General features: G+C 40.2%; 2 protein-coding genes across 2 annotated transcripts; both read left to right on the forward strand.

Moving 5' to 3' along the window:
• Window positions 1–1,188: 1,188 nt before the first annotated feature.
• LOC142960455 (5-hydroxytryptamine receptor 3B-like) lies at window positions 1,189–7,066 on the forward strand. The gene is made up of 9 exons (XM_076102295.1): window positions 1,189–1,222; window positions 1,930–2,093; window positions 2,248–2,292; window positions 2,691–2,800; window positions 3,840–4,009; window positions 4,759–4,916; window positions 5,685–5,895; window positions 6,128–6,337; window positions 6,801–7,066. Exons 1-9 carry the CDS (start codon window positions 1,189–1,191, stop codon window positions 7,064–7,066), a joined length of 1,368 nt encoding a protein of 455 aa, XP_075958410.1.
• A 2,708-nt stretch (window positions 7,067–9,774) lies between these two features.
• LOC142959960 (5-hydroxytryptamine receptor 3A-like) lies at window positions 9,775–16,192 on the forward strand. Its single transcript, XM_076101486.1, has 9 exons — window positions 9,775–9,844; window positions 10,218–10,381; window positions 11,118–11,162; window positions 11,521–11,630; window positions 11,742–11,911; window positions 12,984–13,144; window positions 14,778–14,988; window positions 15,468–15,704; window positions 15,882–16,192. The coding sequence occupies exons 1-9, from the start codon at window positions 9,775–9,777 to the stop codon at window positions 16,190–16,192; spliced, it is 1,479 nt and encodes a 492-aa protein (XP_075957601.1).
• Window positions 16,193–17,448: the final 1,256 nt, after the last annotated feature.

The raw sequence follows: 17,448 nt of genomic DNA on the forward strand, positions 1-17,448 counted from the left end.
CTCCATCTTCAGTCTGTTCACCTCTCATTGCAGATGAAAAAAGAAAAGACGTGGATTTCTTCCTGTTTTCACCAAACGCTTTCAAATCCCGACTCCGCGTCAAACCAGCTCCATCTGTCACAATCTCAGAGAGCGACTAGCTGCGCGCGCGCTCACATGTTAGGACATGCGCGTGGGCGAGAGCGATCGCTAAAGCACGCGCCCTCTCTTACACAATTAACGTGACAGGACAGTTCTTAATGCAATGCAGTGACAGACTTCCTTAATACCCGGATGATTTGTGGTGGGGTATAACTCTTTAACTCAATAACTGCCCACTTGTACTTTACTTAAGTATTTTCATTTTATCCTACTTACTACACTCCAATTCAGCAGCAAATATTAAACATTTTACTCCACTACATTTATTTAACAAATGTAGTTAGGCCTACCTATCATTAATATACATTGTAAATTAACTAATCAATGATGATGTGTTATTAGGCTATAGGTTATGCTAGGCAGCAGTATTTAAAGTAATAACTCAAATGAACCCCACCTTTACCAGCTGCAAGATTAAGGTGATGAACACATAAATGCATCACTATTTATACTCCAATAATAATACTTTTGGTAGTTTTAGTATATTCTGCTGCTAATACTTTTTTACTTTTACTAAAGTAAGATTTTGAATGCAGTCTATATGTCTTGTGCATAATTCCAAACACATTACTCTCACTTTTGGTATCTTTAGAAGCTTTGTGATCTTTGATTTTGAATAAAGGTGTTAGGGAAGTTAAGGGAGAACTGTAAATACGACAAACTTCACAAGAAGGAAAGGAGATGGAACAACTAGTTAATTGGAAGTTTAGATTGCATCATGACTTCCTCCATTTGGTGTGTTCAGCTGGGTTAAAACAGCTTTAAAATAACAGATACCTAAGTGTTTATGCTCCTCTGTAATGAAGCAATACACTGGCACTAAACAACCCTTCAGGGAGTCATTATTATATGTATCACCTTACCCGGGCAGTGGAAAATCAATACCAGCGCCACCAAAATGTCTGCACTACCCTGTTCATTGTTCTTCCCCTACACCGAGTACCGCTACTCTTGAAACTGTGGATATTTTTGTGTTGACAGAGGAGATGTTTTGATGTGACATCTGGATAACATCTGTCTTTTGGAAGGCTGATTTCTGTTAACTTGATGTCTCTCATTTGGCTGACTCTGTTGCTCTCAGGTAAGCTGCTCCTTTTGGCTAAAGATACAAGACATTACCATGAATAGTATGAGGTATTCACTTGTAAGTTTAAAATAGCCTGCATGTGTGTGTTGCAACCATTTCTGCTTTGTAAAATTTCCCATTAAAATAAAGCTGGCTATAAAGTTTTTAGATAGTTAGAACAAAATAGTTTGCTCTCTTTTTAGTGTGGCAGCTCTATGACTCATTGCTTATTTTACTTATATTTGATCCGTTCTCTCACAGATTCAGTTTTAGTAATTTCTCAATTTCCAAACCGTACTGTTTTAAAACATTGCATTTGAAGCACCACAACCACCATTTGTAAGCAAATACATATTATTGTATAAAACGTTTCAGAATTGTAAAGCTATACAAAGCCCACATGTAAAGTGTTTGGCCTTAAAAAAATATTCTGACTGATAAAAACAAACTTAATTTCTATTAGGCCTGTCAATGTAAAAATGTGATAAACGTTCAATCATTAACAACACATTTACCACCAGTATGCACTGTAACATATTAAATAGAGCAACTGATGCATCCCAAAACCTTTTAGCAAAGCTGGACTAATTGGGTAAGAGACCCTGAGACCCCCACGTTACAGTTCTTCATCACTAAACAAATGAGCAATTAATCAAATTACCACAAGCACATTGCCACACAGTGAACTGGAGCTGGTCTGGGTGGTTATCTTTGTCTTTCAGCTCATCTGGCTGAATGTGTGCCGGAGAAGCCAAAGAGATCAGCTCTGAACCAGCTGACCAGGACCCTCCTCAGGAAATATGACTGCGGAGTTCGACCTGTTCACAACTGGACCACTCCTACCACTGTCTACATAGACCTCATCCTGCAGTCCATCCTTAATGTGGTATGCATGCTGTGAAAGCACTCTGCTCACACTGCTGATAAAATTCTGCTTTTTTTACTCCACCGGTTAGAGATCCGATATAATCAAAGTCCACACAGTAGCCTCAATTTAAAATCATCTATTAGGTATCATTACGGTTTTCTCCTTTCTGCAGGATGGAAAGACCCAGAGCATAACTACCAGTATTTGGCAAAGACAGGTGGGTGGCGTCTCAGTTTCCGTTTGACTTCTTATTGTAAAGCTTCAGGAAACAAGCCTTTTCCTTCTCCTTAAAAACCACATATTTAAAATGAAAACAGCTGTGATTATCTACCTCCTCAGTGACTGACTTCTACCTTAAGCTTTAAACAACTTATGCAACACAGTGGGTTTTCAATGAAACATTTCTTGACTATATGCTGCAAATCTTGTGAATTTACAATAACTCTCTACACACGTGTGAATTATGTCGTATCGATTGGATTACGCTTCATGATTACAAAAAAAATCAAGCACTAAAGTTAAATTTTTGCTTTAAATTATTTTGTAAATATTTGATTTTCCATTGAAATTCCTAAACTATATAATTTTAACACACACATCCTGCTCTGCTTTCAGATCTGGACAGATGAGTTCCTGGTTTGGGACCCAGAGGAGTTTGATGGCATCAATGAGATCTCACTGTCATCTGATGCCATCTGGATCCCTGACGTTATCGTTAGTGAATTGTAAGAAATTACTGAAACGATCCCTTCAAAAATATTTTAGTCAGTCTACAGTGTCTTTCAGTATATCCAAGGTCTAAAGGAATGTGTTTTCCAACCTTTCAAGTAGCTATTGACTTCCACTGATTCCAGCTAACTAAAAAAATTCCACTTGCAGAGACCCTGGTCTAATGCCCAACCCTAAGCTTTGAACCCTTAAATTAAAGCAAATACGAGTAGAATTTAAAAATGCCTTACTTGCTCCCCATAGAGATTTTAAAAAGTATATCTACAAGTTGTTAAATAAGACATAGACAGTCTAACATATATAAACTAGAATTGCCGCCTTGCGGCTATTTGCCTCTTCCAACCAGTGAAGTTGCAGTTTAAATTCATGACCATCTCTGTCCAAAATGTCATCACTTCACAATGTCCTTCTATAAGATAAGATGAAATTTACATTCATTGCAAATGAATTATTGAGTTATGGCCAAAAGTGTGTTTTATGAGGTCACTGTGACATTTTCCCACCAAATTTTAATCAGTCTAATCAGTTGAGTCCAAGTGGACGTCTGTGCCAGATTTAAAGACATTCTCTCCAGGCGTTGTTGACGTACTGAGTTCACGAGGATGAAATGGACAGGGGGGGGGGGGGGGGGGGACAGCCTGAAAACATAATGCCTTCAACCACGGAAAAGAAAAACACTTCAGAATGCATTGAAAAATATTCAGCAATAATGTTACGTTGTCCGCATGATTTATAGTAAATGGTCTAAAACGGCCAAAAAACACATTCTGGTCCCATAAGATGGCTAACTATTGGACGTGGATTAAAATGGTTATATAAGAAATTGTGTAATCGTCCCTCTTATTGATATTCTCCTGCTTCTGTCCTACGTTTTTGTGATAATTATAATTCACTTCTCATTAAATCTAATTGAAAGTAAACTTCCACAGAGGCCATACACATGTGATCATTCATAGCACTTGGCCCTCCAAATGGCCACTACAGCCTGACCGGTCTATGTCCTGTTGTCCCCCCCTCCTCTATGTGTGTTCCCAGTGTGGACGAGGGGAAGTCCCTACCGATCCCCTATGTATACGTCAACTCCTCTGGCTCAGTGAAGTACTACCGACCCATGCAGGTGGTGCTGGCCTGCAGCCTGGAGATGTATGCCTTTCCATTCGACAAGCAAAACTGCAGCCTCACCTTCCGCAGCTGGCTTCACTCAGGTGTGTTTGCTGCCTGTGATCAGGTGGTGGTCTGTAAGCCAATTCAATACAATTTGTATTTGCAGAGTAGAGGTTTACACCTGCGCTACCCATGAGGAATATGGTGCAACTACCTGATCTAAGAACCTCCCAAACCTTAGGGGAGATAGGAAAAACACATTTTAGTCAGTGTTAATAGCTTTTTCCAGAGCTTTCAACAGTCTTCATCAGAGAATGGAGCTAGATCAGTTGTATAATCAAGGGCCCACCAGTAGCTTTCCAGTAAGACTCCTCTATATGCCTGGTTGTTCTTCAACACCTTTAAAGGGCAGGTACATGTTTTTTTTATTTTATTGAGGTTTTTATATCATTCTGTAGCTTCCCAGTGGCGTTCCGTATTCAAATTCAAATTCTGGGCCTAGTACATATGTTTTCCCATCAAAATGCTAATTTCTCAAGCCCTTCACAAATGACTGTCTGACAGAAAGTTAAAATGATGAAAATATTCTAAATATAGCATACACTTTCACTGATACCGATTTTTCTTTTAGGTGGCAAAAAAAGCCACTTTACCTCGCCCTCAGAAAGCACTTTCCAACTTAATGAAATAGATACAATTTCCAATTCACCTTGTTTGCATGTTATTGGACAGGGTAGGGAAAACTGAAGTACCAGGAAGAAATCCATACAAACACACCATCTGTGTGCTGATGATAAAATATATTTACTGCTTTCCTTTTCATCCTTCATTATCTCTCTCTCTCTTGCAGTGAAGGAAATAGACCTGGCGCTGTGGAGGAGTGCAGAGGCCATTGCTAATGACAAGAGGGAGTTTATGAATGACGGAGAATGGGAACTGTTGTCCATTCCTTCAAGCTACTGGCAAATCCACCAAGACGACACCGACTACGCCCACATCCAGTTCAACGTATGTGCCTCAATGTCTCAATCGTGCGCATTCAGCACATTAACGCAGGGGGAATGGATTTGAATAAGGGGGTTAAAGTAATGTCAGAGAGTGTGTCTGCACTGTGATTGCTTATCGATGGCGAGCTCTAAACTGTAGCCGCTCTGTGGGTTGCCCCCCTCCACGCTGTGCGGCGGAATTGTAAAGTGTAAAGCAATTGGCCGAGACCTTCATGGATCGGGCTAGTGGGCTAATGCCAAATGATGGGAGGGAGGCTGTTTGTGGCAAGTAAAGAGACAGATAGAGAGGGAGGCTGATAGACAGGGGAGGGTGAGCAACCATAATGAGACTGTCTCAGTGGCTGCCTGATCAATGGACTTCTTGTTAGTGGTGAGGGAAATGGCCCCATTGCCCATTGCAGGTGGAGAGCAGGGATGGCTGCTATTTATTCAGCTGAAAGAGCGAAAGGCTGTCTGATAATGGAGCATTTCATGGCTCACTGGGTTATTGTTACGTTGTGGCAGTTTTGGTGCTAAAGGATAGACATGTCATATGAAAGGGGTTTCTGATGGAAAATGCTTTTGTTCCATTCCAGATCATAAAGAAATGTTGATTTTAACTGAACTCAAGAAAGATCTGTTTGAAGAAAGATCAAAACCAAGACAAATGAAAGCAACACTATCTGCATGGCTAGACAACAAGAGGGAACATTAGATTGAATAAATAATATTATTTCTGCTATAGTGTCTTTATCAGATTACTGCCTCTTTGCCCTCATCTTTCATTCAGGTGTTGATCCGCCGGCGCCCCCTGCTGTATGTGGTGGGTCTGCTCATCCCCAGCATCTTCCTCATGCTGGTAGATGTGATCAGCTTCTACCTGCCTCTAAGCAGCGGTACCCGCATAGCCTTTAAGATCAGCATACTCCTGGGCTACACCCTCTTCCGAGTCAACCTGACAGATGAACTGCCCGCCACAGCGGTCAATACTCCACTCATAGGTGGTGTTTGCTGCTTAGATCATTTCAGTTTAAACCTTATATTCATTTTGCTTTGTTGTAGACTCAATTGTTTGGTATACATGTACAACATTAAATGGACAGTACATTTTTTACTGCTTCTGTACATTTGACAGTTATTGCAACCAGAAAGGCGATTGTTCAAATTCCCAAATGCCGTAATCTAGCTATTGTGCAACAAGCGTTTTCTGTTTTCCCTCCCATCTCCACCCAGGCGTGTTCTTCGCCGTGTGCATGGCCATGCTGATGCTCAGCCTGATCAAGTCTATTCTGGTGGTGAAGCTGCTCCACCACAGTGAGAAGGAGGTCAGGCAAATGTCAGTGTCTGCCTGCCTGCTGGACAAGTACGGCTCAGCTGCTCATGGCTTCACAGAGAGCGCTTTAACCTCCATTAGGACCCTCGATCACATCAACCCCTCCGGAGGTAAGCTACGAGCTCAAAGACGTTTGATGTTGCAGAAGTCCCGCTGACACAGTGCTAGCACAGTGATAGCACAGTGTGTTTTTGCTTAATGCTTCACCAAATCAAAAGGTCTGTTTGCAAAAAACACAGTTTGAAGAGTGAAAGAACACAGCCGAGGCATTTTAGAAAGTTCAAAGTTGGAATGATTTCTAACCTTGAATATGAAGGCAAAATAAATAATACCGCAGTCTTGGAACTGTTTGGTCATATGAAGCTGTGCAACCACAGTTCTGTGCTTAATATTGGAGGGGGGGGGGGGGGGGGGCTGTTTTTCGTCCAGTCTGGTGAAAGCCTTTTGGAAAGGATCACAATATTGATGTCAGGAATATTAATACTGTCCCATAATAATTGCTTTCAATTGCTTACAAATGTAATTAGAGAACCTGCCTGCATCTATATTCATATTGTTGACATTTCAAACCAGATTATGAGTTTGAACCCTCACTGGAGGAAGATCTGCTGTCCCTGAATGAGATCCAGGATGCTCCATCTGGGCTGGAGTGGCTTCTCCAGGAGCTGGTTTCCCTCCACCTGGCTTTATCCCAGGAGGACAGTGAGTCTTCGGTTCAGGCTGAATGGCTGGCCCTTTGCTCGAAGCTCGACTGCTTCCTCTTCCGCTTCTACCTCTTGGTTCTGGCCTCGTATGCCAGTACGCTGCTGATGCTCTGGGCCAGTTGGAGCTTTGCCTGACCGCATTATCAGAGACTTAATGATTATTTGAATACTGTGAAAGAACTTCTGGCTTATGATGTTTTTTTACAGTGATTTGGAGAAGCCTAAGTATGTTTCAATGCAAAGAAAGGGATGGAGAATTATTATTGCAGACAAGTGTATTTTGGTCATAATTAATTTCCCTTCCACAAAGGTTATTAATTAGAATTACATAGAACAGGATACACTTTATATTGTGTGCCAATATTTAACCAATGCCTTTAAAATATACTGTTTCATTACAATTAAGCTCTTATTTTTGTGTGTTTTGTAGTAGTGGTAACTTTGCGCTAATCAAAAGAGAAGGTGTGAGAAACACAAGCAATCAGAATATTGATCAGGTTGTAAACAAACCAGAATATAAATGAAGTTCAGGCAGAGCACCTACGTTGCACATGCATTTTGTAACTACCATTGTATCATATTAATACAAGTTTTAGGTGGCCTTTATAAACCAGGTCTATTACTCTTCTGATTCTCTAATGCAAATGTTGATTGTTGTGCAAATCCCTCCAACACCCCAACTTCCTTCTCATGTCATTGAACATTCAAGACTGATGATTACAGCAGGTCAAAGTTGAAGCATGAAATCCACCTGTAAACTATGATGAATGTGTACAATGGATAATTTGGGTAATCACTTTACTGTTTGCCTTTAATTGATCTTTTAAATAAATGTTTGGCATATGTCTTATCTGATCATGTTTCGTGCCTTCTCACCTTTTTTTTGCAATGTCATCATGTTTCCCAAATCTCAGCCATTGGACTATAACCAATACTGATTGCCAAAACTACAACAATACAATTCAAGTTGTCTGAAAATAGACCTATCCTTTATATATACTGCTCGCCTAACCTCCAGATATTGCATTGCCGCTGTAGAGCAACATTATAGTTTGAGACATGATTGTTTCTTATCGGTTATCATGAATTCCCGACAGTGAAGATTGACTCAAAGATACCGTATAATAAAGCAGCTCTCTGGAGAAAATCCTCCAGTGTGCCAGTGTGATGCTATGATACTGTATTCACACTTTAATCTCCATCCCACTGCCACAAAATAGATCAATAAAACCCATTCAGAGCTCAGCTGCTGTGTCTCCATTCCCTGTTGGTTTCCTAATAGTCATGACTAGAATATCAAACGTGCGTCATAGCAAACTTGCCGATGGAAAGATCCATATTAATGCAATTTTCACAGTATCTGCGAACCTCTTCTTCCAGTGGATCTGGTTACATGATGTTATGCAACTAAGCTGAAGATAAATGTTTAGTCAGTACTCTGTTGCTGTCTGTATGAGGTAACAAATGGCTGTATATTAAGTTCAAAGCTTTGTGTATTTACATTGTTGTGAATGTGACTTTCATCTCAATATGACTGCATCTGTTCTTTAGAAATAAAAGACAATCCCGTAAATGTATTGTTTGGTGAAGATAATACAGAACAGAAGTGACAATAAAAGCCTCACAAAGTCAAACCAACCAGAAACCTGCCTATTCATATTTCTGATTTACACCAAGTCATGATAAAACGATCTGTATAAACATTTTGGAAGACAGCTATGAGCCCTCAGAGGCTGCAGTGTTCATGTTCATGTCAATTGCACTGTGGGAAGCTGAAAAAGTAGGCCACCAAATACATCTGTATGAAAATTTTGGCATCGGAGCTTTACAGACGGAATGGACGGTATATGGGGGGATGATTCTCAGTTCTTCTGGGATGTTTCTGTACATTAGCTATTCAGCCAGGCACAAACAAATCCAAAGAAAGCATGGTCAGGTGTAAAACAACCCTCTAGATAAACAAGTGCAAATTCCCTCATACTGGTATCCTTTGATAGTGAGTAAAACAAGAGTGGAAACTGCTGCCATTACTCAAATAAACAAGAAGCTGACTGCAAATCAGGTCTTATCGGCCGACCTCACTGATGCTCTAGCAACTGAGTGGTAGCAACTCTCTACAACCAGGTTCCAAAGTCTTGTGGAAAGCCTTCCTCAAAGAGGGGAGGCTGTTATTGCAGCATATGAATGCCCATAGAATACATGTTCAGCTGTCAGATATGGCAGGGATGTTCAGGCGTCCACATACTTTTGGCCAGGTTGTGTATTTGTCAGTGGAGTTCTTTTATTCAAATGTTGTTGGTGAGCACACAACTGGCAAACTAAATCTCATTTGATCAAATAATTTCCTTTCAATAATGGCAACCTTCAATATTTGGGATCTCAGGATTTAGTAAAGTAAGGCAGGAAACTATGTTTTAAGTGATAGAGGACATTAAACGCTGAAACTTTGCTGTCAGTAAGTTAGTTGACACTCTTGCCTAACAGTCTCTTAATTGTGCTAAATCACTATAACATACTGGCCTGATGTTGGCATACTACTTAATTAGATGATCACTCAGACGTGACATACGATCCGGTCACTAGCTTTCATTTCTGCAGTCTTTCAGCTCCATTTATCTCTGAGAGCGGGTGCTTTATTGAACACGGAGGAGTGGCGTCAGCTCAGATGGCTACACCCTCAGGAGCTGAGTGACGCTAACAAGGTTTTGAAAGTGGATGCGAGCGAAGTTATGGATAAAGTGGATGGATATGGAGGATATGGGTGTGAGGCATCCCGTGGCCTTTCATCAGAGCGGCAGTCAGACTTCCACAGCGGGGGAAGAAAACACAGGTGAACTGGCACCATGAGACTGTCATCAGCCTGGACTGCACTCATTTTCCTTCTTATTCAAGGAGCATCGAGAGCCTGCACAGGTACAGCAGCTTCTGTTTTACTACAATATATGCTTTCAAATACTTGACTGTTGGCATATCATGACAAAGTCCCTTAACTCTTACTTGCCAGCAAAATTTGAGTCATAAGCCCTTTAAATGTCTGAGAAAAGGTTAATATATTATATATATATATAAATTAATATATATTATTTTGACTCTGTGGTCTGACTGCAATATTAGAGGTAATTGCTTAAATATTACTCACATGTTAGAAAAATTGTTCGAATCATAGTTTACAAGACGGAATCATTTTAGTTAATTTGACATTATTATATTAAAACCAAGATGTTGTCTTATATCTCTCGCTGACAATAGTGCACATAGCATGATTTAATATTTTATACGTTTTCAGTGAAGAAACTGGGCAGCAGCCCAGGAAGATTTGCCAACGCCACGTTAGTGCGGCTATCTGAGTTTTTGAATGCGGGTTATAAGAAGGGAGTGAGACCAGTGAAAGACTGGAGGACGTCCACTATAGTGGCCATAGACCTCATGGTTTACTCCATCCTCAATGTGGTGAGTTACACACTTCCTGAATGTTACCCTAACCTGCCAACAGTGAACTACTATGCAGTTTTATGTATATCATCTACTGTGCATACCGGGACTCCTTTAATTATTGTTCTATATTCTATATTCCATCTGCATAATTATTTGCATTACACATACAAACGTACAAACCTGATTGAGGCTGTAGAGGTTTATATTTGATTAGTAGCACTTATATTAAAACAGCAGAACGAATGGATTAACCTCCTACGGTCCCTGTGGAAAAAATTGGTTGTTGTTTTTCAGGCCTGTCGGCTGGTCTTTGAAAGGCGTACGGTATATTAATCAGCGTTTTATGGTGGGGTTGAATCTGTAACGATAAATGTAGCAACTAATTGGTCAAAATGTATACAGGAATTAAAATTCCAGTATAAAATGAATATAGTATGTAAACAAACACTTGAATTGAATAGATCTGCTCCATTGTCACCAATATGGAATCCAGCATTTGAGTCTGTATTTCGGCACAATATCCAACGTTAGTATTGATGCATCCCAACTATTAAGTGTTTCTAATACATCAGAGCATATTCTTGAACTATTCATTTGAAGCTTTATTAAAAAATAATCCGATTGGCGTGTGGGTGTTACATTTAAATGTTCTTTAAATATGCAATCAGCACAATATAAAATAAATTGATGTATTCAAATACAATTTTAAAATGATTTTTCTAAAACTCTGATGTCTTCTATTCCACTACAGGATGAGAAGAACCAGGTGTTAACAACGTATGTGTGGTACAGACAGGTAAGACAAAAGAATTTCCAAACATCACAACATGTACTGTAAGTTGCCCCATAGACGCTACATCAGGAACACAGCTACTTTTATTTACTGCATTATTACACTATCAAATATTTGATCCATTAAACTAATGTCTTATAATTATAATAGCAAACTCAGTGTAATTTCTGATTACATTTGTAAATTTGTAAGGTTTTAACTGCGATATTTGTGTTTCTTATTCCTCTTCAAAACCAGCTGTCTTGTCTAAATATAACATCTGTTGCTGAAACACTATTGTTATATGTGTTTACACTCTATCCTGCAAAAATCCATATCAAATCATCACTAATTTAGCTTCTTCCTGTCGACAATACTTTAGTCATGGACGGATGAATTCCTGGTGTGGAACCCAGAAGACTTTGATGAAGTCAAACAGGTTTCTATACCTACTACTAATGTGTGGGTGCCTGACATCCTCATCAATGAGTTGTAAGAACTGCTTCTGTTGACACCATCGCTTCTGCTCCTTCTAATATTCCATCAGCATCCGTCTTTGCTTCTCAACAAGTTGTTGTTGACATGTTTGTCTCTGACTTGCAGCGTAGATGTGGGGAAGTCTCCAGACATACCTTACGTCTACGTGACACATGACGGACTGGTGCGCAACTACAAGCCCATCCAGGTGGTCACGGCCTGCACTCTCAACATCTACAACTTTCCATTTGATGTCCAGAAATGCAGCCTCACCTTCCAGAGCTGGCTACATACCAGTAAGACATTCATCACTTTCTCTCACCCTCATTTACGATGTGATTGAACATTTATTTTGTTTTAACTTCAAAATGAGCACAGAATGGAACCGACTTCCTTTAGAAACATATCTACATCAATGACTTAAACCTGCATTAAAGGACTATCACAGCTCATTACAACTTGGGTAATGTTTTCAATTACTAAGAAAAAAATATTTCAGACTTGTATACAATATAGACAATATAATAGCAGTCTTTTCGCAAATATTTATACTAAAACCCTTTACCAAACTAAAACTATGATAGAATAGGCTCTCAGTACATTCCCCATTCTAGAGCTTGTATTTCAGATTTCTAACATTTTTGGAGTATTTACAGGTACTTCACATTATCCACATTCCTCTGCAGCCCTCTCAGTGACACAAATAATCTGCCATTATGCTACTTTTGATTTAATTCTGGCAAAATGGTGAAAAATAGGGATGCACCAATATCGTGACCATACTGACTACAATAGCTCGATTGATATGGGTGATAATGGGGCCGATCTATTCAATTCAATTCTATGTTGAGATACTTTTCGTTTAGTTTGTAGTTTATATGCTACATACTTTATATTCTGGAATGTAATTCCTGTGTAACTTTTGACCAATTTGTTGCCACATTAAAAAGGTTTACACCAGCAACTTTCTTTTAATCAAGTTGCTGATTAATTATTTTAGTGAAAAATAACAATTCAGTAAATTTACATCGATGTACTTCTTTCTTGTTTTACAAAGTTAGGATAGCAGTGTTTAAATCAAGCCTGCTGTTTCCTGACACAATAAAGAAAGATCCCAGTCACACAGTAAGGCATACAAACACTGATCGGTGCATGCCTATTGAAAAACATTCACCGGCATCAGACAACAACAGCTGCCTCTGTCTTCAACTCTTCTCATTAAGACTTGAGTGAAACAACCGCTCTGTTCTGTGCATCTGTGAACTCTCCCCCGCTGTGACATGCGCTGAGAGAACAGAGTGGAGGGCGAAAGGTAACTTGTTGCCATGGCCGTTTCACGCTGCTCCCGACATTGTGTTCGATCTGTAGTTGATGACATCAACATCACCCTGATGCGAAGCCCCGAGGAGCTCAGGGAGGACAAGAGCGTCTTCATGAACCAAGGAGAGTGGGAGCTGCTCCACATACTGTCCAACTACAAGATCTTCAGTGTTGACAATGACGACTATTATGCTGAGATGAAGTTCCATGTAAGTATTTGAAATAATGATTTTAAGATGTATGTGTGTGTGTGTGTGTGTGTGTGTGTTATATGCAAGGCAAAAAAGTGGGGTGTTGCATCAAAGGTTTTGTCTTTAGGTGGCCTGACCTCAAGACATGCCAGTCTGCTGTTACTAGACATTCATTATGATCGTCTTCTTTCTCTTTCTTAACAAACAATTTTCCAAATTATATATATATATATATATAAACATATTTAAGTGTTTCCCCTAAAATGAAGGAGCACACAAAGATTTTTGTGCGCTTGCAAAGCACGCCCTGCTGGAAGGTTTCTACTGTATGTGTGCCAGCACCAGGGCTCTTGAGGCCTAAATACATAGCTACAGTTAATTCGTGCACAGTAATGAGCAGGTGAAATGTCTGTCTAGCTTACATACGAGGTGTCACAAGATTTAGGAAATACACTTTCATTGAACTTAAATTAACATGCATCACCACAATGTAAAACAGTGTTAATGTATTTAAATGTAATGGCATTTTTAATGACAAAATAACAAACATTTATGACGTTTCTTTAAGGGAAATCCTATCCAAATAATATGTAACGTAAATATCTCTGCGATGGAATCTGGCAATTGTCTTAGAGATCGACAGCTTTCATGCGTCACGGTGACCTGGTTTATACGCTTTACTCACAGGGGTGTGAATTAACCTTGGTATGAAGCCAAAAATAATAAAACCTTAGTTTCTAAAAAGATAAGTATAGGAGCCCTCTCCTCTCGTCGCTCCCCTCTTGTAAAAGAAAAAAATCAGGGAAACACTATTATACACTCAAAGGTCAAATGCGTTGACAGATGACCCGGCAATGGCAAGAGTTTAACAACTGAAACGTGAAGAACACATGCGGTCTTAACAGGTCCAACAGGTGTACTCATCAGATGACCCACGCAGCTTTTCTGGTCAACGAAGGGTCTCTCTGACCTTTGACTCCAACGACAGGTCCACTGTCACTGACTTAAAATGAACCTAGACTAAACTTATATAAATTTAAAATATACTAACTGAGCAGTTAGCATCGTTACCCTGCTAGCTCAGCGGCTAACTGCTGTGAGATTTCAATTAGCCAGCGTTGATCACATAATTCAGGCGCGCACAAACAAACACACAAACACGAACGTTCAAGCTAACAAACTGAAATTATTTAGAGCAAAATGCGTGTTTGAGACTTAACCTACTTCTACTGTTTTTCCTACACTTACATATACATTTATTTGACCCGGACCCTCGTTTTGCTTCGCTCGTTTGTGTTCTGGTCCGCCTGCTCTGTTTCGCTTCCTCACCTTCTGCCAATCACAACAGGGATCACTGACCGACCACTAATAATCACCAATAAAAGTCCAAACCAAAGGTATATTCTGTGTTTTTATTTTATTTAACCTCATTCATCTGTGGCATTATCCACTATTTTATTTAAATTTGTATTTTTACGGTGTAGTTTGTATGGATTAAACCAACAAGATACAACATGTTAATTATCGACATACGTAGGACAGAGCCATGTTAGCTTTTTCCCGTTTTTTTTATGCTATGCTGCTAAGCTAACCATGTCCTTCCTTCTTTTACAACAGACATTTTGACTTGACATTAACCTACATTTCCCAGGTGGTGATCCGGCGGCGGCCGTTGTTCTACACTGTGAACCTGCTGCTGCCCAGTATCTTCTTGATGGTGATGGACATTGTGGGATTCTATCTGCCACCAGACAGTGGAGAGAGGGTTTCCTTCAAGATCACCTTGCTGCTGGGCTACTCTGTCTTCCTCATCATTGTATCTGACACTCTGCCTGCCACTGCCATAGGAACCCCTCTGATAGGTGACCGGGATGTATTACTGCGTATCAGCAGTTTGAATTCAGAACATGATTTCTGCAAGGAATGTCAGCGTATGATTTTAAAAGATCTAATTTGACCTCTAAATTAATGTGAAAATTAAAAAAAAAGTACTCTGCAAGTCATGCAGAGACAGATTGGTGAGGGCAAAACAAGTTCTGAGAGTGCACTCAGGCTAAATTCAAGCACCGATTTCAGGATTTTGGAGGGCTGGAGACTATCGCAGCATGAATTAGGTGGAAGGCAGGGACACATCCTCACAAAAGTTACCGTAGGTCTTTAACAGTATAACACGCACACGCAAACTTCAAGATAACATCTCCAAAAAGCCTGGGCTCCAACCTGCAACCTACTGAAACGCAGTCATTAAAGTATGGAGCATTATTCTACTGCTATCTGCTTTTATGGAATATCTGTGATCTGTAATCATCAAACACCTTGTCTCATTTTACCTGTGCTCTAGGTGTGTACTTCGTGGTCTGCATGGCCCTGCTGGTGATCAGCCTGACAGAAACCGTCCTGATTGTGCGTCTGGTCCACAAGCAGGACCTGCAGCCCCCTGTGCCCCACTGGGTGAAGTACTTGGTGCTGGAAAGAGCTCCGGTCCTCTTCTGCATCCACAAGAAGCACAGCCTCTGCCCCACACTGTCCTCCCAGGGCACCGACCTGGAGCACTACAAGGACAACAACTATGGGACTGGTAAGGTGCAGGTGAACGCATGTGCAGTAGCCTACAACAGTGGTTTTCACTCTTGTGCCATTAAGCAAAAGTGTATTCAGATTTGTAATCTAATCAAAAAACTTAGAGGTCAATGTTTGACCAATGAAAAACTACAACATTAAGCAATATGAAGCCTGTCCTTGTCCCATCCTGCAGCCCAGTGCCCCCTCCACCACACCTGTGAGATAGGCCGAAGGCTCAGCCACCATGACAGAGAAGGCAGACTGATCGGACTGGGTCTGCCCCCATCCAGGGACCCCACCCCGCCTGTCATGGACAACATCCTGCACGAAGTGACAGCGATACGCCACTTCCTGGAAAAGAGGGACAGGTGCCGGGAAGTTGCCAAGGAGTGGCTGCAGGTTGGCTACGTGCTGGACGTGCTGCTATTCAGAGTTTACTTGGTGGCCGTGGTGGCCTACAGCATCACACTGGGCACGCTGTGGTCGGTGTGGCAGGTCACCTGAGTCTACTGCTGTGGACACAAGCTCAGTGGGGAGAGCACTGAATTCAACAGGCCAGTTATTGGCTCTATGCCCTGTGTAGCTCAGTGGATACAGGGAGGCACTCGCATAGCAATGAAACAGGGAAAAGCTTCTTGTAGTTGGGATCTATGTACAAAGGTCAAGCAACCAACTATCCCTACAAATATTATCATTATTATCATCATTTGAGGTTTGACCAGCGAGTTTTAAAGTTCCATTTTGTGTGTGCAATATGAGATGTTTTCAGAGCCTGCCCAAGGCTTTTTGAGATGCCCAAGCAGAAATGCCCCCACACACTTATAGATTAAATTATTGTTCAACATTATGAAGGATTAACAAGGCCGACAGTAGTGGTAACACTACAAGCAAAGGTGAATATACCATTAAAAGAATAATGAACAAAAAGAAAAACATCAACAAATACATTAACCTGGCAAAATGTAGAGTTTCTTGTTCATATAAAGTGCAAATGTAAAAAAACTTAAATCCACAAGAGCATCATACACTTGTTCCAGGCCCGTTTGGTGGTGGAGGAGTCATGTAAACCACTTACATTAGTTGTGTCTGGTTGTGTTTGAAGGTCTTGAACGAAAAGGTTTTGGGGTATAATCAGCCATTTAAAAACAAACATGGAATATTGCCACGGTATTTAGTGCCGTTGAAAGCCTGGTAAAACCTGAGCAGAAATGAGAAAATGTGTTGTGATAAAGGTCAAACCTGGAAATATCCAGCATCAATGATACAGTTTAAGAATAAAATATGGAGTAAGAGGCAGTGTTGTTGAGCAGCAGGACATTTGTACATTTTAAAGTTTTAATATTGCTGTTATTGCAGTGTAAAACATCCACATAAATAAATAAGGTATGTATTTACATTGATCAATATATGAGGAATTTATGACCTGTTTTGCACTACATAGGAAACATCTGACTGCATGTCCCCTTTCCTTGAATGTAGAAATTATTTAGATAGATATACATATTCACACAGATTGAATAAGCATATTATTAGTTTTTGGTGAATCATAAGTCTGTAAGTAAAATGGTGGAAACTTGTAGCGCTTCAAATACGTCAAAAATAATGTTTAACGTCAATGTGTCACCTCGTGTAATAAAATCTGTCTAAAAACTGTTGTAATGTTGAACAGGATTTCTGTAACTCACAGCTTGGATAACAGTGTTTCAGCAACAGACGTTTGCAGTGGTTTTCTTTAATTATGTTGCAAACAAATCATTTAC

Source organism: Anarhichas minor, unplaced genomic scaffold, assembly GCF_050575085.1.
Source record: "Anarhichas minor isolate MPS153535 unplaced genomic scaffold, ASM5057508v1 ptg000027l, whole genome shotgun sequence".
Lineage (NCBI taxonomy): Eukaryota > Metazoa > Chordata > Actinopteri > Perciformes > Anarhichadidae > Anarhichas > Anarhichas minor.